Here is a 23,156-nt window from a genome sequence, read left to right as displayed (position 1 = left end):
GTCTAAAACATCCTGTAGCATATCCGAAACTCACCCGAGCCCTCGGGAATCCAAAGCACACAAGTCTTAAATCATCCTACGAACTTGCTCGGGCGATCAAATCGCCAAAATAACACCTAAAACTACGAATTTCGCACCAAATTGCATAACATTTTCAAGAAAGTTTCAAAACTTCTATTTTCTCAACCAAAGGTCTGAATCACGTCAAATTAGTCCCGTTTCTCACCAAATTTCACAAATAAGGTATAAATATCATAAAGGAACTATACCGGGCTTCGAAACCATAATACGGACCCGATATCAACAAGATCAATTATTAACCAAATTCTTAAAACCTTTATAATTCCAGTTTTACAATTTTTATCAAAAATTCATTTCTCGAGCTAAGGACCTCGGAATTCAATTCCGGCATACGCCCAGGTCCCATATTTTGGGGACCGTCAGAACACGGGTCTGGGTCAGTTTACCCAAAACGTTGACCGAAGTCATCAAAAATTAACTTTTTAGGCCAAAAATTAGTATTTCCTTAATTTTTCACATAAAAGCTTTCCGGATATACGCTCAGACTATGCACACAAATCGAGGAGAGATAAAATGAGGTTTTTAAGGCCTCAGAACACGAAATCGAGTTCTAAGATAGAAGATGACATTTTGGGTCATCACAAGTACCTCTTGTAGCTAAAGAAATGTCATGAGATGTTCAAAACTATAAAGTTTAAGGGGTCGTTTGGTAGGAGGTATTAGGAAAAATAATGCAAACATTAGATTTGTGCATTACTAATACCTTGTTTGGTATTTTTTTAACATGTGTATAACTAATACTTGTATTAGTTATATATCATACTTGGTATTATCCTATGGATAAGTAATACATAGAAAACCATGACATTAGTAATACCAAGGCTATTAATGCATGAATTTGTATGGTTAAAGACCAAATTATCCTTAAAGTCCCTTAAAGGTAGAGAATATAGAGGACACTTTTGTAAGCAACTACTTTTTTAAAAAATTATGTAATGCATTATAATTTTTAATACAACACACCAAACAATAGATAAGAAATAATATTTGCATAACTAATGTTTGCATTACTAACTCATGCATTACTAATACACCTTATTCTGCATTATTCTAATACACCCTACCAAACGACCGCTAAGGATACTTGTGGTTCGTATCAAAAGTCTCTCTCTTTAATTCTTCTTAAGTTATGTGTTCCGTTTAACAATGTGGAGTATATAAAATAAAACAGGTAGAATAGTTACGCTAAATTTTGCATTTATTTGTTAAATTTTGTAATTCCTCTAGAGCCTGCTTGGAAAGCCACCTAGGAATTGGATTTGAGTGTAATTGGATGAAATTACACAGTTTGGCGTGTTTATTTTGGTCAAGTAATTACTTGGTCAGCATGGAATTGAGTGTAATTGAAGGGGTGTAATTACACTATCCAATTCTCAATGGGGATGTGAGAATTGGTGGTAATTACATTGTGTAAAAGGTTGCTTTTTAGTTTCTTGCCTTTTTGTTTTTATTTTAATTTATTTTCTTTATAACTTTTTTTTCTATTATTTTATTTTCTAATTTCTTTTGAAATTTTAAAATATATTTTCTTTGTACATTATTTATCTTTATTTCTCTATCTTTACTTCTTGTGATTTCGTGTAATTGCTTATATTTTATTATTCTATTTTTTGAAACTACACCTCCTAATATTAGAAATAATGAGTGATGCAATTAAAGTGTAATTTCGTTGTTGAATGTGGTAAAACTTATTGTGTTTCCTAATCTTAAGTTGTAGTGGAACTTACTATTTTTTTTTCGGAAAAACAAAGCATGCATTAATCAAACCCAACAATCAATGGTACAAAACCAGATGAACCCTCGTTGACAATCCAAACAGGAAAGTTGTCAAACCAAAAGACTTCACTAAGTAGTGAGAAAGAAAATTTAGCTAACTTATGACTACAAGTATCGAACCCTCTACTTAGATACATAAAAGATACATCACTTAGATGTTGCTGAAGTGCCCAAATATCTTCGCAAACAGTATTAACCTCTTATGAAGGATCTCTGCGTCCATTAAGCATTTGAACCATTGTTAAGGAATTAAACAAGATATGTATATTCTTCCATCCATACTTCACCACTAGTTGAATTATTTTTCTTATTACCAACGCTTCAGCTGTTATGGATTTTCCAACAAAATTAATTAAACTACCATAGGAATAAAGCACGCCACCAATAGCCTTTAAGAATACCATTCCAATACTCGCTTTGTGAGTCTTTGGATCCAGACCTGCATTTACATAAAGCAATATTTTCCTTGAAGAAAGAGTTAGTAATGGTGGGTTAGTAGAAGCATCTCTCATAGTGTTAACATGTTCCTTTGCAACTGTAAATTCATTAAAATCAAATAATGTTTTAGATAAAACATCATTTTCACTCCATATCACCGAATTAAAAATATAATCATTCCTAGCCTTTCAAATCATCCATGAAATAGATACTGCTAGTTGTAATAAGGTATTAATTTCTGAGAATCTTTTAGTGTCTAACACTAATTTATACCACCATATAGCAAAATCAGAGATCAGATGCAAATTTGGCCAACCAATCGAACTCATTTTCCACACATTAATTGATTTAGGACATTTAAAGAACATATGCTCTAAAGTTTCAGGTTCCATCTCATAAATAGGACAAATGTCATCCATAGAGTGAATTTTTTTTAAATAATATTCTTAACAGACAATGTATTTAAGACACACTTCCTTAATAAATGTTTGAGCTTGTTTTTAGTATTTAAAGACCATAATTGGTTCCAAAAGGATTTCGGGAACACGTGAGAACTACTTTCCGCACGATTAGCCAAACTTCTATCATTTGTGAGGAGCAATTTCGCCAAATAATAACCAGACTTCACATCATATTTACCTGAATTAGTAAAATGCCAAATCAGTCGATCATTTCCCCCATAGATGAAATTGGAATAGTTAAAATAGATTCAACAAAATTTTTGCTAAATAAAGTATTCAAAATCTGCATATTCCATGTGTTAGTACTGTCATCAATTAGTTCTGATACTTTTATATTTGTCGCAGTACCACTCATCATACTTAAGGGGTAAAAGAAGCTATCTCGTGGAAGCCATGGATCTCTCCATACTCTTACAAATTTACCATTTGAAACATTCCATCTAACACCTCTACTTAATAGATCTTGCCCCCATAAAATGCTTTTCTATACCCAAGATGTAGATCTATTGGTCGGTGCCTGTAAGAAAGATTCTTTAGGAAAATATTTACCTTTAAGGACTTGAGAAACTAACAAATCCGGTTCAGTCAGAATTCGCCGTGCTAGTTTGGCTAAAAGATCCATATTAAAAGCCTTTAAATCCCGAAAGCCTAACCCCCTTTAAATTTTGGTTCACTTAGTTTTTTCCACTTTTCAAAATGCATCTTTCTCTTATTTTTATTCGTACCCCACCAAAAGTTTGAAAATAAACTAGTAATCTCCTTACATAGCCCATCAGGTATCTGAAAACAAGACATAGCATATGAGGAAATAACAGCTAAAATAGACTTTAATAAAACCTCCTTCCCTGCTTGACTTAGAAAATTTCCTTTCCAACTCTTTATTTTAGATAAAATTCTATCCTTTATGAAAGCAATCATTTCTTTTTTAGATTTTCCCATAATAGCAGACAATCCTAAATACATCCCCTTTCACACATTCGTATATTATTCAACGAAGAGCATATTATAACTTTTACCTCCTCCATAGTATTCTTACTAAAAAAAATTGCAGATTTCTCAAAATTAATTATCTGTCTTAAGCATCTTGCATATATATCCAAAATTTTATTAATCATAGCGACGCTATTCATATCAGCTCTACAAAAGATAAATGAGTCGTCTGCAAAAATAAATGGGAAACAGAAGGACTACTTCTCCCTAATGTGAAACCTTTTAATTTTCCTTGGTGTTCAGCTGAGTGTAATAGAGCAGATAATCCTTCAGCATATATTAGGAATAAATAAGGTGATAGAGGATAACCCTGCCTTAATTCTCTAGATGGCTTTACACAACCCTTAACCTTTCCATTGAAGTTAAACGAAAAAGAAGCAGTCATAACCCAATTTACAAAAATTTGGTGAGAACCCATTTGTAACATCATTTGCTGGATATAAGGCCACTCCACACAATTATATACTTTAGACATATCTAACTTTAAATCCATTAACTTATCTTTTCCTTTTCGTTTGTTTTTCAGCACCCCCATAAATTCATGTGTTAACACGACATTATCTACAATTTGTCTTTTTCCAACAAAGGCAGCTTGATTCAATGAGATAAGTAAAGGCATCAAAGGTTCATATGTTTTACCAGAATTTTTGTAATGATCTTATACAATGTAGAGCATAAGCTAATAGGTCTAAAGTGATTTACTGTAGTAGGTATTTTTATTTTTGGTACCAACGTTATCAAAGTTTGATTCCAAATGGGTAAAAGTTGACCTGTCTCAAAAAGCACCTTACTGCCAAACAGACATCATGAGAAATTAATGGTTAAAACTGTTGGAAAAATAGTGGAGTCATTCCATTAACATCAGGGGATTTATTAGTATGCATATAGAAAACAACTTCTTAGTTACTTCACTAATCAGGCCCAAATTTATGTTTTCATCGATAGAAATGGGAATAGACTGAAGAACATGAGATAAAGAGGAAAGATTAGAAGTAGTAAATAGTTCTCTATAGAAACCCTCAATTTCCTTTACCATATCATTTTTGTCACAAATACACTCTCCTGATCCATTCTCAAATCCTTTAATTAGATTCCTCCTTCTTCTTTGAAGAGTAGACATTTGAAAAAAGAAGTATTTTTATTTCCTTCATTTAACCATTGAACTCTAGACTTTTGCTTCCAATAAATTTCTTCCTCCTTATAATCTTTAACTTACTCATTTTTAAGCTTTGATATGACAGTTAGACCAGGTCCTTTTGGATTAATTTGTGTGAACTTAAGAATATTTTTTCAGTTGCTTAATCTTTATCATAGAGTTTGATTCACCCTTCTTTCTCCATAAGATTAAAGAATTTCGACATTTTCTTATCTTTGAACACACCTTAGATTGACAATCACCAGAAGAATCAGTTACCCAAGATTGTTTAATTAATTCATGGGCTTCAGAGTTTCCAAACCCATCTTTTATCAAAATAATTTTTTTTTCCAGCGATCGTTTAGTCCATCTGTGGAATAAAGAATTAATTCGTGATCTGAAGCATCATTTTGAATATGAAGCATCGTAACTTGATCATATTTTAATCTCCAGTTAGGAGTTACCAAAACTCTATCTAAACATTCTTGAATAAGTCCCTCATTAATTCTGTAACAAGACCAAGTTCAAGGTTTCCCTCTATAACCAAGGTCTATCGCTCCTAGCATATAAATAAGGCTATTAAAATCCTTAAAAGTCCATGGAGCCCGCGTAGTTCCCCAGATTTTTAGAATTATCAATAATATCATTAAAATCCCCTAGCAACATCCAATGGTTTCCCCAAGATACTGATCTAGTAATAAGTTCAACCCATTGTTTCTTTCTAGTTTCTCTATTTGTGCTAGCATATACAAAAATACAACAAAAACTAACTTCTTTTCATTTTCATAAATGGAGAACTCAATGAAATAGGATGAAGAGTAAATGTTAATTATCTGAGTGTATTCATTCTAGAGTAAGACGAGTCCACCAGAGAGTGCAACATGGTCCACAATGTATGAATTTTGCATCCCAACCTTTTGTCGTAGCCACTGAAGTCGTGATTGTTGGTTCTTTGTCTCACATAGAAGAATACAATCCGGGGAGTGGAGATACATTTTCTCCTTCAAATAGGGAACTGTCAAGGATCCCCCCAACCCTCGACAATTCCACTCCAGCAACTTCATTTCATCAAGGGAGACCATTCCAGGCTGGCCTCTCGCACCACCTCTTTCTTTTGACGTTTTGCAATAGTTATTGGTATAACTATCTCCTTATCTTTCCGTTTTACCCCCATTAAACCGAAATCTTCCATAATCGGAATATCAATTAGCATATTAGGCTCTTTTAAATTGACTGCTTCATTCCCATAAACAACATCACTCACCTTTACTCCATTATGTTCATCACCAGTAGCTTTGTCTTGGTTCTGTAACATCGTCTTCTCAATACCATCCTGCTCTTTGTCTTCTTTCCCAAACTCATGTATACAAACATCAGTAACTAACCCTTTACTTGGCATAATCGCAGCATCATGAAGATTTCTTGCAATATCTCCTTATCCTTTCAAAAGTGATTGCGAATATGAATATACTGGAAGTTTAGTTTTTTGCAAAGTATTCGTGTGGAGCTGGCCAATATCTTTTTTTTGTGAATCAGCAAGTGGCATACTGTTGTTATAGATTTGGATTGTTTCTTCCTCTAGATAATGTACCAGGTTCAATTCCTCTTTGTCATTCAAATTATCATCGTCATTTGCTTTCAAATCCATAACTTCCTTACCCTGTGATCCATTTTGCTCCACCTGGACATTCTCTTTCTCTATACCATCCTACGTATCCATCGAGTCCTCGTTGTCTTCCATATGTTGCAAATCTTCTCTAGTTCCTGTAGCTCTTTTCTCCTCAACCAATTTATATTTACGATTTCTTATTATTGTATGCCCCGCTCTATCATTATTAAAATCTTGATGCTTTTGACTTTCCGAGAAAGATGCATTGTTCTCTGCTCGTAGCCATGTCCCGAACTGGTCGCTTCTAAGATTTCCTGATCGTAAATATTGTTCCCTCTGGATATAGGTTTTAACATTATGTCCTAGCACGCCACAATAGTAACAAACATAAGGTAGATTTTCATAGCATAATTCAACCCATATAGTTTCAAAACCTAACTTGATCCATTTCCCTCTAAGAAATGGCTTATTAATATTTATCTTGACTTTAAGCCTCATATACTTACCCTTTTTACTTCCATTTTCAGGAATGAGAATATCTATGATACCTCCTAACACATGCCCTACTTTTCCGACCAACATCTTTTGACATCCAGTGTAAAGGAATGTTCCAAACTTGCACCCACATATTACTCTCGTTAAATATTGGAGAGTCACTCTCCAATCCTGATTTCCAAGGATGAATATTGAGGAGGTATCTATCATATAACCATGGAGTAGCAAGTTTAACTTTATCTAAATTTTCCTTGTCTTTGAAGATGAACTAGAAAAAATTCCATTTGATTTCTCTAATCTGTAATCCTATAGGGTTTCCCTAGCATTCCTAATTCCATGAAAATTCACCTTTTGTCAGATATTACCTTACCAAGAAGACTTACTTCACATTCTTTCATGCTTGCTTGAATATCCGGAAACTCTATTGCCACAACCTCCTTTTCTTCCTCCGTTAAAAGAAATTTATGAAGGCGTTACGTAACTTCTTCCGCCATATTTGCTCTGTAAAATTTCTGATACTTATGATTTAGGGTTTGGTATAGAGAACGGAAGTGTGCCAAAATTGGGGAATATAGAGGATGAAATTAGCAATTTTGATAGGTTTATTTGTTGAAATCTGTTTGAGACGTGAAATTGAAGTGATTTCTTGTAGATTTGATAAGTTTGGTCAAGGAATAAAACCCCACAGAGGGGAAAAGGCTCTCAGTTGTAGAGAGAGAAAACCCTCAATGGAAGAGGGACGACAATTACATAGGTTTGCTAAGAAAAATGTTTAGTTTGGAACTTACTATTACTACGTTGGAATTTGACATATGTTAAACTATTTTTTTTTTGGATTTTGAAATAGTGTTATTTCATGGTTCCAATTTACTTATTTTAGTAGTATTGGCTCACATTGCATGTTGTTTATTTTTTAGTTAGAATTGATAGATTAGTTTTGTCAAACATTTTGAATAATGTTATGATATTATATTTATAAATATTAATTTATTTTATCAAACGTGAATTCCATGATGTTCTTACAAAATATATGTTTTTAGTTTTTATAACTATCTAAACTAAATATTATTAATTTGGAAAATATATATAAATTATTTTTACAATATTAGTTATAAATATATGATTACTAATTAGTGTATATCCACGTAAAAATATATATCTTAAATACCAAATATACAATTATTTATACTTATAAAAATTTATAGGCATATATTTATTATATTAACTTTTGAATTTTGATAAATACTTCATTTAAAATTTAATTTAACTGTGTAATTACACTTGTGCAACCAAACAGTAAACTTGTAATTACACTATGACAACAAATAGGCCGTCGTAATTACACAACTGTGTAATTACTAGGCTGCGTAATTACTATCATAGTAATTACACCAATTCCAATTACCTTGTGACTTTCCAGACCCCTAATCTAATGGCGGGTTATTTGAAAATCTATTGCATCGCTTATCTCATAATGATTAGGAGAATTAGAGGGTGTTTGGATTGGCTTATAAAAAATAGCTTTTAAGCTAAAAGCCAAAAGCCATAAGTTGTTAATATCCAACTTTTGGCTTTTGGCTTATTTTTGTACTTTTTGTGCTTAAAAGTAAGTGTTTTTAAGCACTTTTTACCATTGTCAAACACCACACAAATTAAAAAAGTGTTTAAAAGCCAATATGCACTTAAAACAAGCAATTCCAAACACCCTCTTACTCTCCGGTACTTCTTTATCTCTTCTACTTATGATTGTGTGAAGAAAATAATTCATGTCGAGCATATCATTTGGTACCTGTGAAAATATGGTAAACTGTCATTGTCTCTGTTGCTTTAATTACTATCGATTGGTTTACTTCAACAACTGCAATAAATAGGGTTCATTGCATGATGGAACTAATGGAACTAGATTTTTATGTTACACCTAATCTATATGCTGGTAGCATTGTGAGAACATTCTTGAAATAAGTGAGATCATCACATATACTTAAAATGATCACATATTAAAAGACAATTAAAAAAATGATACAATACGAATAAAGAGAATATAGTTAGATCACATATTTTCTAACTGATGAACTAGCTACTTTATCTGTCAATTATTGTTGTTGGTAATGTAAATGCAAAAAATTATGATACTACAATACTTTGAGCATTGTAGATATTATACAAAAGCACTACATATAATAATATAATCGAATTCCCACCACTGATTTTAGTAGTTAATTTGAAAACAAGGTCAATCACTGAGTATGTTATTGTTGTAAGGTCAAAACTAACATAACCCTTTTTTATATATAATTATAGTGTCCCCGCCAGTTTACGTGTATTTCGACGGGATACTTGCTACCTCCCACCAGGAAGAGGTACTCTCTCACTTTCACCCATGTGTACACCCACTTGGAGTTAAAAATCAATTTGAAAAGTCGGTCATGGCAATCGGCAAATTGGTCTTAAAGCATCTATAAAATTGGAGACTCTTTTGCCTTTAGTCTGTGTTGTCTCTTGCAAATGTATTACTTTGAGAGTTTAAATGTTGTAATAGCTTAAACTATACTAATACTGTAATAATTGGTCAAGTATATAACTTAAATCCTTACTTTAATGGGGTGAAAGCTGCAAGAAAACTCTAGATGAAGGCTCTTCTAAGTGTTTAATATTGAAATGTCCGAAACTTTCTGTTGGTTGGAAGAAAAGACATTATCTACAAATTTTTTTCTAAATTATTAGCATTAACAAAGCGTGAATCAGTATATAAGAATATTTTGGCACAACAAATATTACTTTATAACCAAAATATCTTGGTATTATAATAAGAATACTTGTGAAAGATAATAAAAATAACGAACAATCTGGAGATACAGCTACAATAATTCTTGAAAATAAATTAAGTTGCTTGAACTTGGGAAGAGTTTACAGAGAAAAATATATCATACTCATCTAATGCCTAAATGGATAGTCACCAAAAAGAATGGAATGTTACAAAAGGCAAACCATGAATACAACATTTTTTAAAGTTTGCTATTACTGAACCTTCTTTCATGTTAATATAAGTTTTCTAAAGCCCATAAAATTCCAGCATTTCTTCTTCAACAGGGTGTGTTTTGCCAACTATGACTAGGCAATGCAATGGAGCCCCAAAATCAATTGTCAGAAGTTGTTTCATTGAACCAGCAACCACCTTCTGGTCTTCACTCCCCAGCCGCGCAAAACCAACACAAATTGTATTTTCACCATATACTGCAAGTTCAAAACGTGAGATAGCAAATGAAATGTCAGTCAGAAAACCGGGGTTAAAACTCGAAGTAATATCAATTATACACAATGAATGTGTCATCTTTGCAAATTAAGCCAGGGTTAGAGGCACATTTGCATCCTACAGAGTCTAAACCTAAACCATGTCCATAAGTCCATTATCATACTGGCTGACTTCAGAGCGATATCTTCGATGTGCTTATAAAAATGGGAAAATCACTTGCAAGCTCTCAATCTTGTTAAGGGAACTTATCATATGGATGGTGTATAGGCATGTTAGGGCAAACAATTATACAAGCATTGTGGATATGATTGAACTGTAAATGAAATTTATTGACAAACCAAGCACAAACGTGGATCTTTACAAGGAAGCATGGAGATACTGCAGGTGCAGTTCTTAAAAGTTCTAAATCGAGTAAATCACATCTTTATCACAAGTAAAATCGCCAAAGTGAAGTACTGCAAACTTGGACGAACTATGAACTATGTGCAATAGGTTATTAATATTTAATAGTCACTTTTTCACCTTTAGGAAAAAGGCTATTACTAGTCAACTGCCAGAGCCAAGATAGCTTCTGTTGGAGGATTATCATTTTCTCAAGCAAAAGCATAAAACTCGTGAACGTACCAGATTCTCCACGGGCTTCTTCAACCTCTAGGAGCTGCTCTATTGCAGTGTTAACTGTCATAAACCTGGCTGGTTCATACTGCTTCTTCCCTCTGAGAACAAAATCGGGTCATGGACCATTTAATGAGTAAGTCATCTAAAAACAAATGGAAGTAATACACTAATACTGAAGTTTAACCTGCAAAGAGACTCAATGGTGGGTTCTTTCACTCGTATATCTGCAAATCAGAAGATGAAGACACCATTAAATGGAGATGACTGCTAAAAACGTAGGGCAATAAAAGATCAAACTCGCATCTTTTTGTAGCTCCATAAGTTATCAGCAAAGTTTTACAAAGGCATAACTAGAAACATCTAGTTTCAAGTAGAGTATCTCATTGTTGATACTACAGCAGTCTCCATGCTTGAGAACTGATCCCTCTCAAAACTAGTGCGTATGATGAGTGGAATGGTTCCAGTAGAAGCGAAAGATGAAAGGCCATCAATTAGAATTTTATTTTCAATATGGCATACATTTGGTAAAACAATACTTATAATGTCCTTAATTAGCTATACCCAAGGGGATGGTCTAGTGGTTGAGATATGGGAGTAACGAGATCTCATGTACTAATTCCAACTACGCAATTGTTGTGAGCCCATCTACTCCAATCTTGATAGGCAGGATTACGTTGATAACCTGTGTTTATGGGCTAAATAGGCTGCTCGGTGGTTTAGTCATCGGTGAATGCAAATTAACCCAGACCACGAAAGATCAAAAAGAAAAGAAAGTAGTTATATAGCTACTTACCCAACAAGCAGAGTGTGTGGAGTCCAAGCTTTCGGTTTTCTCTGATCTTCTCATAGAAACTATCAGGCCTCCAGGTCTCAGTGAAGAAAGGTATGGAAACTGTCTCTCCATAATGATAGAGCTGTAAGCCACACACTCCAACAGCATTCATTACTGATGCATTGTGTACCACCTTAACCTCCACACCCAACTTCTTAGCACGGACAACAAGATCAGTGTGGGTTGTGGCTCTGCGTTGAATATTGACATAAGACAGAGAGAAAAGGAAGTAGATAAGTGATAGAACATTCACAGGACAGCATGAAAAGAATCATGTCTGCTATTTTCACTTCTTTATTCAAATCAATAAGCTAAACAAAACGTCTGAAAATTTTCTCCGCTCAAGGAAGATTACCATTAAGCCTTCACCAACATATAACAACAAAGCTCGTTAAATCAAAAAACATGTATCAGTATGCAAGTCATCCCGTACATCTAAGTATCCTGGGATAGAGGCTCAACATAAAATTTACATGATTTCTCCTAGAAGAGATTTCGAATGCCAATTTCAATTTCAAAACACAAGGCATCACTAATATTGGAAGAGAAATGCGTTAACATGGTTAGAAGCAACACAATATTCTTTATTCCAAACAATCATCCAAAGATTGAAGGTTAAATTTACGAGATGACCATTAAACTATTGATAATTTACTTGGTCTTTCGTAACAAAGTTCAATGATTTGTAGCATAAAATCAAAACTTAAAGAAGCACCTACTACTATTCTCAGTTTTAGAGAATTCAGATGAATTATAACTTCAAAATTGGTACCAGTTACTCAAGAAGGGGAGTCATTCATAGCCTATCTACATTTTCACAAAAATTAACCACTGGAAAGTTAAACAAGATTGAAAAAAACAACAAGCATTGAACTAAAAAAGACTAAGTTCAAAAGCTCATACCAACTGAAAGTTGAATAAACAAAAGGGTTGATTCAAATAGATAAGCATATTCAAAATCTGGAACTAAATAAAAGGGGAAAAAGTAAAGAATACCCAAAAGGATCACCAACAACAAGAAAAGCCACGTCAGAAGATTGAGCTTCATTAAGGATATCATCAGCTTTTTCCTCCACCATTTCCCTATCTGCAATTGCAATTGATCTTCCATATAGATTTTCCTGAAAGAAGATCCAAACCTTATTATCAAAATCATATCTTTTTTAACAGCTAACGATTGGAACTGAAATTACAATAAAAATTGTATTAGTAGTAATTTGTCGAACCAGATTGGAAAGGCCATTGGGAGAAAGACCAAAAGAGAGAAGTGAAGTGTAAGCTTCCATATACACTTTGCTGCATTTTTTCACAGCTTCTAGACCTTTCAATGTTATGTCTTTTTCATCCCCTAGTCCTAATCCTATTATATACAGCATGATGATTTCTACTTGGCTTTTACTTCCAATGTCCCTATACTGAATTCAGTATGTTTGGAGTTTTTGTCAGTTGGAAGATGTAGAAGACGAATCTTAAACCCTACAAATTCCTTCATTAACATATTTTCATCCCAAATTAGTTTCGAGGAAAAGCTACATCAATAACGTCGATATGTCCGAGTGGTTAAGGAGACAGACTTGAAATCTGTTGGGCTTTGCCCGCGCAGGTTCGAACCCTGCTGTCGACGTCTTTTTACAAAATTTCCCTAAAATTCTTTTTTTTTCTTCTTTTGTTTGGACTTTGGGCTTCCCACCAAGTATCTGGGGGTTATTTGCTATATTTGTACAACCTTTTAACTTGTATCCTATTTTTAAAAATTATTAAATTGGTAGCTAGCTGACAAAAAATACGTAATAATATGACAATAATACCCCTGACAAAAGATATAAAACATGCATAAGGCAGTGATCCCATGATCTGCAACCTCATTTGTGAAAGATATCATTCATCACTCCATCCCTTGTCAAAGATCTCCTTCAACCCTCGTCAAAGATCTCCTCTCCTCTTAAGTTTTTCTTCTCAACAACTTCATCAAAAAACCATAAACTTGAACTAGATTCATCTTCAACTGATTGAGCTTCATGATATATGTTTCTACAATTATTTCGTCCTACTTTTTAAGTGTTGAACTTAAGAAACAAAATTTGAATTCAGTTCACACCTATTTATTTGTAATAATTTTATCCTAATTACAGTCATTTACAAATCATATTTACTTGTCCTCACTTACAGATCTTTAAAAAAAATTGAAAACTTCAAATTTAACACATTAAAATTATCGGAATATTCAAAAAGTATTTCTCAAAAATTCAGCCTAAAAATTCTGAAGACTCAAGGATATATAAGCTAAAACTTCATGTTGATATAGCATGAAGTGATTTCACATTGATATAGGCTCACAGGAACCTTCAGACTACATGAGTAGTGTTTTCCAGAAAACTTCAGCCTAAAAATTATGAAGCTTCAATGGTATGTAAGCTAAAACTTCATGTTGATATTGCATGAAGTTGTTTCACGTTAATATAAGGTCACAGGGACCTCCAGACTACATGAGTAGTGGTTTTCAGAAAACTTCAGTCTAAAAATTCTGAAGCTTCAAGGATATATAAGCAAAACCCTCATGCTGATATAGCATGAACTTGTTTCACGTTGATATAGGCTCACGTGAACCTTCAGACTACATGAATGGTGTTTTCCATAAAATTTCAATCTAAAAATTCTGAAATTTTAAGGATATATAAGCTAACTTCATGTTTTTATAGCATGAAGTTGTTTCATGTTGATATAGGCTGACAGGAAACTTCAGCCTAAATGGCTAGTGTTTTCCAAGAAAACTCCAGCCTAAAAATTCTGAAGCTTCAAGGATATATAAGTTAAAACTTCTTGCTAATATAGCATGAAGTTGTTTTCAAGCTGATATAGGCGAACACAAAACTTTAGCCTAAATGGCTAGTGTTTTCCAAGAAAACTTAAGCCTAAAAGGTCTGAAGCTTCAAAGATATGTATGTCTCTATGCTCGTTCGAGGACGAACGAATGTTTTAAGAGGGGGAGGATGTAACGACCTGGTCGGTCACTTAGAGAGTTAGAGCCCTGATCCCCTATTAACTGCCCCCCCCCCCCCCCCCGCGTATTTATTTCTGCTATTGTGATTTGCCGGGATGATTCGTTTTGAGTTTCGAAGTGTTTTGGTACACTTAAGACCCTAAATGGGAGCTTAAGCATTAGAATTTGGACCGTAGTTGGAACAGTGTGAAGACGGCCCTAGAATGAGATTTCGTCGATTCGGTTAGCTCCTTTGAGTGATTTTGGCTTAGGAGCGTATCCGGATTGTGTTTTGGAGGTTCGTAGCTCATTTAGGCTTGAAATGACGAAAGTTGAATTTTTTGAATTTTGGGCCGGTAGTGGAATTTGTGATATCGGGGTTGGAATCCGATTCCAAAAATTGGAGTAGGTCCGTAGTGTTGAATATGACTTGTGTGCAAAATTTGGGATCAATCAGACGTGGTTTGGTTGGTTTCAGCATCGGTTGTAGAATTTCGAAGTTTCAAGTTCATTAAGTTTGGATTGGAGGGTGATTCATGATTTTGGCGTTGTTGGGTGTGATTTGAGGGCTTGACTAAGTTCTTATAGTGTTTTAGGATTGGTTGGTATGTTTGCTTGAGGTCCTGGGGGCCTCGAGTGAGTTTCGGATGCTCAACGGGTCATTTTTTGACTTAAGAAGTTGGTAGATTTTTTATGATATTTCTGTTGCAAAAGATCCTTCTTCGCGATCGCGTGAGGAGGTTCGCGATCGCGTAGGTTTAGCTGAGGCGGAGGAAGTTTTGTTCATCATGTTCGCGGGCAGGAGTATGTGAACGAGTAGTAATGGTGGAGTGGTGCATCGCGAACGCGTGGGATATGCCGTGTCCGCGAAGAAGAGTGAGGCAGCAGTAGAGTAGAGTGCTACTCTTCGGGATCGCGTGAGGTCAACCGCAATCGCGTAGGTCTGCGCAGCGAGTGCATTGCATTCGCGTGGGATGTTAAGCGTTCGCATAGTGTAAACTTGGGAGCCAGCTAAATTAATCTTCATGATCGCGAGGGTGTTTCCGTGATCACGATTAAGGAAATCACTGGGTAGATTTTTAAAGTTCAAAATGATGGTTTGAGTTTATAACTTCAAAATTTGATTGAGAGCTCGGTAGAAGGCGAAATTTAGATAGATTTTCGGAGGAAGTTTGTGGGTAATGATTCCTAACTCCTTTTTAATTATATCCCAATAATATAAACATGAATTCATCATTTAATTTCGGATTTGGGGTGAAAAATTGGGGGAAATTGATAAAAGTTCTTAGGCCGAATTTGAGATTTTGATCGAGATTTTGGTATCGGATTTGAGTGAATTTGGTATGGTTAAACTCGTAGGTGAATGGGTGTTCATAATTTGTGACTTTTACCCGATTTCAAGACGTGGGCCTAAGGAAGATTTTTGGGCGTTTTCCTATTTTCTCGCTTTAGCTTTAAATTCATTAGCTAAATTAGTTGTTTGTAGCTATATTTATGTTATGTAATTGATTTGATTAGATTTGGGCCACTCGGAGTTGGATACTCGTGGCAAGAGCGTGATATCAGATTTATTTTGAGCCTCGGTTCGAGGTAAGTTGCTTCCCTAACCTTGTGGAGGGAACTCCCCTTAAGATTTTGGTACTGATGTTATATGAATGTCGTGTATGTGAGGTAACGAGTGCATACACGTGCTAATTGTTGAAAAATCCTGTTTTCGTTAAGTAAATGTCTAAGTTTTCCTTTAATTGAGCAATACTAGTATATGTAGCCTCCTGTTTAGCGTAGGAAAGTATGTTTACGTGCCTTAACTGTCTTATCTGCTTTAACTGTCTACCTGGACTCTGTGTAGCATGTTTAGGGTAGAAATTGCTTGTCTCATTGATACGAACTTGAATAGAACTGTATATTTCTTGTTGAGACTGTTGTGTGTATTGATTGGGTTGTGTATTTATATTTGGGACTACGGAACGGTATTCCGGGAGATCCCTCTACATGTTTACTTTGGGACTACGAACGGTATTCTAGGAGATCCTCCTGCACATTTACGATTTGGACTACGGGGCGGTATCCCGGGAGATCCCCTGCTATTTTTCTCTGTGTACTTAGTTGTGATTTTTTCCTGTGATTTCATTTCATTGACTGTTAGCTTTTATCTTCACTGTCATATTTCATACCGTTTTATCTTGTTCCGTATTTATTTCTACTATGATATTTCATTTTGTCTTATTGTATTATATTTATACTAGTAGGGCCCTGACCTGATCTCGTCACTACTCGATCGAGGTTAGGCTTGGCACTTACTAGGTACCGTTGTGGTGTGCTCATGCCTTTTCTTGCACATGTTTTTCGTGTGCAGATCCAGGTTCTTCTTCTCATCCATACTTCTAGTGAGGCGAGGCGATCTAGAGACTTCGAGGTATACCTGTCGCGTCAGCAGATCTAGAAGTCCCTCTCTATTCCTCCCTTAGTTACAGACTTCCTGTATTTTTCTTCGTTGTCAGACTTTCTGGAGATTAAACACTATGTACTTCTGTAGCGTGTGATTTCATGAAATTACGAATTTTGGGAGTGCTATGTTCAGTTCGAGAGGGTTACTATTGTGTATGTCAAGCGGCATTTTAAACTCCTTAATTATTTTTATCTATTAAATTGTTAGTTTCGTATCTTTATTTTATTTTCTCAAATTTTGTTAGGCTTACCTAGTCGTAGAGACTAGGTGCCATCACGACCGTTCATGGAGGGAGAACTTGGGTCGTGACACCCCCCCCCCCCCACCCCACTCGGATTTTTTTTTTTTAAAATATATTTTCAGTTTTAGTTTTTTCATCTTTTGGTTTGCAGGTTCGCAATTTTACAAATTCCAAAGTTATGATTTCGGAAGTTTATGTGTTTGGAAGTTTACGGGTTTAGAAATTATAAAGTTTACGAGTTCGAAAGTTTGTGGTATCAAAAGTTTAGCGGTTCGGAAGTTTGTGAAATTTGTGGGTTCGGAAGGTTGTTGGTTCGAAAGTTTATTGCTTCATGTTTATTGTATCTAAATTATTTATGAATACTCTTGAGAAGTTATTTTTCTTAATTTGCGTACCAAACACCAAAAAATGAATAAAATTACTACTTGTTTTCCAAGAAAATATTTTCCGTTATACCAAACACATCCTACATATTTGTACATCTTCTGAGACATTTTTCTTCTATTTGATTCTTAATCTATTTTAACAATTTTGTAAGTCATATCTTTCACCTAGGGAGCGTGGTTTGAACAATTAATTTGTGTTAAAGAGGGGCAGCATAATATTTCAATGTGTGATTGACTTGCTAAGTGAATTGCAAGAGAAGCAGGTGGGAAAGGGAAGTTCTTTTGATCAAAGAGTCCATTTGTCTATTAACCAATTCAAAAAAGAAACATTCAATGCGATCTCAATTAGTACTCGGTTATGTTACGAGAAAATTGGATTACTAACTTGGAAAATAAGGCTGACTCCTCGCTACAACAAATTAAATTACAATGAGAATATAAAAATTCTTTTACACCCTTGGTGTATATAAGTTAGATCCAAAGAGAAAATGCAATACACACAACTGCTCTTTTTCATTGCATGCCTCAAAGGTTCTTCAAACAAACCATCTTTGGCTCTTTTACAACAGCTAACAATTGGACAAAGCCGGTATTGAGATCACTGTATTACTCCATTTTGTTAATGATTACATGTAAGAACAAAATGCAAAAGGAAAAATTTGAACTGACAAAAGGTAGAGAGAGGAGAAGGAGAATTGAATTTTACATAAATTTAGTCAATATATCCAGGTCAAAATGACAAGGTCTTCTAGACAATAAACAAGCTGTGGCATCCATGGTGAATGTTCTTGCACTTAATCGTCGTCCTTAAATTCCCTGTCCAAGAGAAAATGGCACTCTCGATATTAGTTTCTCTAAGACTGAGTTCTTAGTTCTCCTTATCATACAATATTTGAACAGAAGTCGCATTAGTTATAAGTTTTTTTTTTTCTTTTTTTTTTTTTTTGTGTGTGTGTGTGTGTGTTAAAGAGGTGTAAAGAAATGTCACTCACCTGCGATCAAGGTACCGAGGCTGAATGCCACTGCCTTGACATGTTGTGCAAGTCAAACCACCAGCGCCATCGCAGTTGATGCACCGAGAGACTTCTGTCTCACCCCCTCCAAGCTCCACTGTCACACTGCCAGTACCCAAGCAAAATCTGCATTTCTCTGCAGTATAAACCCTTTCCTCTTAAGTATTAGCTCTAAATCAGTCCACAAAATTGATGTTAGCCTCTAAAGATTAGCTGGATCAACAGCCATTGGTCAGAAAATCTACTGAAGTGAGTTTTTGAATAATCGAACCTCACTAAGATCTTATGGTTCAATTAATCAATTCCCCTCTCTTCTTCCGTGCTGCATTGCCTATACACCTTAATTGATGGCACATAACGCCCAAGAGTCACTTTGATGTTTCAGATTGCAATTATCAAGATTAATCTACGAGCAAATTTTAAGGAAATATAAATCACCATTCTCTGTCACTCTCTTCCATAACGAACAACTCCGGAGCAGATTCCACTACCTTATGGTCAGCACTAAAACACTTCACAATTACAATGATGTCATTCATGGAGGGAAATTCAAGTTTAGCCAGAATGAAGTAACAATAAATACAAAAGCATTAGATCAGAGCCACAGATATCCTAGACGCTCATCGAGTAATTGGCCGTTCGTGTAGGCAGCTTAATTCGGGAACTACTTAAAGGAACTAGATATATGCTTGGGAGTTGAAGGGATGAGCATCGCCCTCCAACGACATCTCTGAAATGTCATACGAGTTATATGATTAAAAAATAAAATACTAAATACATACTATAAGCCCTTTGGAAAGCTTTATAAGAAATGCACAATTTGCCCTATCGAATTGTCTGCGATTTTGATCAACAAGTCATACATAATAATTCAAAGATATACAAACTTTTCAGTCAGCCAGCAGAAGATCTATGGAAGCATTTGAAATGTGGTTTAGTTTAGTGTCTTTGCTTGGACTTCCATATGTTCTGATCATTGATACACGCAACAACATAATTAGGATAAGAGCTGAGGAAAGCTCAAAGCGAAATCTAAATTCTCTTGGGAATTAACATGACTAGATCTATAGCAAATGGAAGCCCCATTGTTATGGGAAAATAATAAGTTATATCTGAATATTGAATACACAAATGAACCATTTTTGAGTTCCCCAAGACCTATAAGACATAATAGAGCGGGAAAACAAGGATGGTGAATATGTTTTTAGTCGCCAAAAACCATCAGAAAAGTACAATAGTATTCTTATCTAAAGGCATGAATCAGAGTTCATTTTATAAGGGAATCAGAACATTTACTTATTACTTTTATCTTTAGGACATTGAAAATTTTGCCCTTATTCTATAGAAGATGTTTTCCCACGTCTCATTTCAAAATGGCGAATGATTACCTGGAAAAACTACATTTTACAGGTATAAAATCAGCAATACAACCACACAAATTTTTTTCTCCTTGTATTAAACCAATGCACTCTTTCAATAACAAGAAATTACTAGTTTTCACAATTTATCGTAAGCTTGAGAAAAGAAACTAAATTTCCAAGCATTTGGGGGTGAACAGTGAACTCTCTCTTAATTTAATAGCCTCAATTTATTTTATGTATAGAAAAAAAACACTTTGCACCTCCAGACGAGTTCTGCTGCTCCTTGAACAGCCTTTCAGCTCAAATTTATTGAAGAGTGCTACCAATGAATAATGTAGTAATCACATTTTTAAGTACATATGTAGTCTGTAGTCATAACGTTATCCTTCTAGGGTCATTGGTGCTAATAGATTTGAAAATTTCAAGATATAGGAGAATGAGAAACTCTAGCTCCGGAAAAACTTACGTGCACCGCTGCCACTGCAGGGGAAACAGGGCTGTGTATTGTCTCGTTTGGCCTGCAAAATGTACACTTATCAACTACTAAACACTGGGCCAGAGCTAGAAGGCAACATACAGGTTCGGCCAAACGCCAAACCCAGTAGGTTTCTCCTAAATCTTGTATTTGTATTATGAAATTCACTAAATATGTGCAAAGTTTAAATTTAAAATCCAATTATTAGTACTTGAAGTCACTATTGTAGAATTCAGAACCTCTGATTAAACAGAGAATATATCAAATTTCAGCTGAAAGAGTCATGAAATAAATAAACAAAAGTCATTCATTTCTCTTTGATTGCTTAAGTGGCATATAGTTAATGTCATTGCAACAAGCAAGAATGGTACAACTTTTTATCCAAAGGGTATATTATCATGAAAATAAATTAAAAAAAACTTACAGCATTATCGATTTGGGTCTCATAAAAAACTGGAATTCCAATTCCAATAGCAACACTGACTACCCCAACCGTAATTGCAATAACCTGCCAAGTACATTATTACCAACACAAAAAATATGATCAAAACCAAAATTAAGAGATAATTATGTAAGAAAAGCACAAAAAAGGGAAATTTGATAAAGAAGAGAACCGTGTTTTGATCAAGATCCACAGCTCTAACACATGGGTAAGAATGTGGTGAACGATGTGTTTGATGAAATTTCTGAGAGAAAGTAGAAGAAGAAGAAGAAGGGAGCTTAAGAGGGCAGCTAATAAATGGAGATTTAAAGCGGGAAAGTGAAGGTGCTGTTAACATTTCCCCTTTTCTATTCTATATTTCAGTTATGGCTTTGGTTTTGCTTCTTTGGTTGGCTATGGCTTTTTGCTATTCAGAAAACGAAGACAGTTCATTTGGATTGTGAACTGACACGAAGTGTTTTCTTTAGCTATCCATTTTGGCCTTTGGATTGTGTGGGGTCACATTTCATATTTACCAGTCAGTAGTTCATTGTTGTTTTCTTCTTCTTTTTCTTTTGTTTTTGTTAATGGGTGAACCTTAATGTTAAGTGCACATATAGCCATTTTTAGGGATGTTATTTAGAGATTAGCCAGTATTAATTTGTCTTGAAATTTTAAACTGAAAATCTCAACTTCAGGACACTTTTATCCCTAAAAATTTAAAATTCAGGACATACTGACTAATTCATAAATAACAGCTCTTTAAAGTAGCTACTTGGTGTCATTTGTACAATGTTAAGGTCTCAAGTGTTCTGGGTATTACTAGTTACGAACTGAGGCCACTCCACAAAAAAAGAATTTACTTAAATAGCCTTTCACTCGACCACTTAAACTAAAAATAGTCGATGAATATATAATTCATATATAATATATATTTATAATCATATATAATGTGTATACTAATTAGAAAAATAAAAAGTAAATTCGTTCGGCTATTTTTGTAAAGAATGTGTCCCAACAGTAGGATACGGCTCAAGAGAAAATGGTTCATCTTGTGACCTGGAGCTGGATGTCTAGAAGGAGAACTTGCTCTACCCTATAAACAATTTTTTTATATTGGTTTTAAGTTTGGTGTGATATTTAGGGTGAACTTATAAACACCATGACATTTTATCAATTATCTATAATTTTTACTAGCATAAATTCCGAATAAGTAAGTTTATCAAGATTTAGATAGATGTGAAAAATATGTCAGCACTAAATGAGCGTTTGGACATAAGAATTATAAAATTTCGAAAAAGGTGGGAAAAAAATCCAAGTGAAAATGGTATTTGAAAATTTGAGTTGTGTTTGGACATGAATATAATTTTGGGTTGTTTATGAATATTTGTGAGTAATCTTAGTGAAAATTTTGAAAAATAACTTTTTGGAGTTTTTAAAATTTTCGAAAAAATCCAAAATTTATCTTCAAGTGAAAATTGAAAATTTTATGGCCAAACACTGATTTTGAAAAAAAGTGAAAAAAATTCGGAAAAAAAATTTCATGGCCAAACTAGCTCTTAAAATTTGAATCATGATTTTTTTTATGATTTTTATTTATTGATGTTAGGCCATATCTTGAGTGTCATACTAGGGATGTCAAACACTTACGGCAAGAATCAAGGGAGATTTTGTTATTGCATAGTTCAAGTTAGAGGTGTTAATCGGGTCGGGCTGACCCGCTAACAACTCGGTTCAACCTGGGTCAGTTCGGTCCAGCCCGTTACTGTGCATATGTTTGCGGGTTGGGACGGGTTGGACGGGGGGCGGGCTAGTAACGTTAAGTTTTCTCCAAAGGGGTACCCGAACCCGTCACAACCCGTTAAGCCCTTAACGGGTTCTTAACGGGCCTCAGCCCGCGACAGCCCGCTAAATCGCCTAATTTTTTATTTTATTTTTAAATTAAATCTGAACGTTGCCAACGGTCAAATTTCAAAAATGACCGTTGGCCAACGACCAAATCTGTCAAAAATAGCCAAAGTTTGGTATTTTATTTATATTTTAGCCCCCCCCCCCCCCTTTATAATTTGTAAATTGCAATTGAATCCTTTTAAAAAACTATAAATACTCCCTTTCTTTTTCATTATTCCTCACAATTATCTC

The 23,156-nt window shown here is 34.6% G+C and overlaps 2 protein-coding genes and 1 non-coding gene across 3 annotated transcripts; 1 reads left to right on the top strand and 2 right to left on the bottom strand.

Moving 5' to 3' along the window:
* Positions 1-9,763: 9,763 nt before the first annotated feature.
* LOC107819004 (putative diphthine methyl ester synthase) lies at positions 9,764-13,140 on the bottom strand. Its single transcript, XM_016645084.2, has 6 exons — positions 12,915-13,140; positions 12,685-12,809; positions 11,650-11,879; positions 11,041-11,080; positions 10,863-10,954; positions 9,764-10,219 (listed from the first exon to the last, which is right to left on the bottom strand). The coding sequence occupies exons 1-6, from the start codon at positions 13,062-13,064 to the stop codon at positions 10,038-10,040; spliced, it is 819 nt and encodes a 272-aa protein (XP_016500570.2). The 5' UTR covers positions 13,065-13,140; the 3' UTR covers positions 9,764-10,037.
* A 90-nt stretch (positions 13,141-13,230) lies between these two features.
* TRNAS-UGA (transfer RNA serine (anticodon UGA)) lies at positions 13,231-13,312 on the top strand. Its single transcript has one exon. It is a non-coding gene; the product is annotated as a tRNA-Ser (tRNA).
* Positions 13,313-18,238: 4,926 nt separating this feature from the next.
* LOC107794418 (protein SPA, chloroplastic) lies at positions 18,239-21,513 on the bottom strand. The gene is made up of 5 exons (XM_016616905.2): positions 21,208-21,513; positions 21,018-21,101; positions 20,585-20,636; positions 18,737-18,893; positions 18,239-18,560 (listed from the first exon to the last, which is right to left on the bottom strand). The coding sequence occupies exons 1-5, from the start codon at positions 21,370-21,372 to the stop codon at positions 18,539-18,541; spliced, it is 480 nt and encodes a 159-aa protein (XP_016472391.1). The 5' UTR covers positions 21,373-21,513; the 3' UTR covers positions 18,239-18,538.
* Between the last annotated feature and the right edge of the window lie 1,643 nt (positions 21,514-23,156).

The sequence above is a fragment of the Nicotiana tabacum genome, chromosome 12 (assembly GCF_000715075.1).
Source record: "Nicotiana tabacum cultivar K326 chromosome 12, ASM71507v2, whole genome shotgun sequence".
Lineage (NCBI taxonomy): Eukaryota > Viridiplantae > Streptophyta > Magnoliopsida > Solanales > Solanaceae > Nicotiana > Nicotiana tabacum.
This window is presented reverse-complemented; position numbering and strand designations above follow the sequence as displayed.

Coding starts and splice junctions, on each gene's coding strand:
- LOC107819004 (XM_016645084.2), bottom strand. CDS start 13,064: ATGCTGTATATAATAGGATTAGGACTAGGGGATGAAAAAGACATAACA. Junction 12,810..12,914: donor CCAATGGCCTTTCCAATCTG/GTTCGACAAATT, acceptor ATCTTCTTTCAG/GAAAATCTATATGGAAGATC. Junction 10,220..10,862: donor AGAAGCCCGTGGAGAATCTG/GTACGTTCACGA, acceptor TTGAACTTGCAG/TATATGGTGAAAATACAATT.
- LOC107794418 (XM_016616905.2), bottom strand. CDS start 21,372: ATGTTAACAGCACCTTCACTTTCCCGCTTTAAATCTCCATTTATTAGC. Junction 21,102..21,207: donor TGGATCTTGATCAAAACACG/GTTCTCTTCTTT, acceptor TGTACTTGGCAG/GTTATTGCAATTACGGTTGG. Junction 18,561..18,736: donor CCTCGGTACCTTGATCGCAG/GTGAGTGACATT, acceptor TCTCTTGGACAG/GGAATTTAAGGACGACGATT.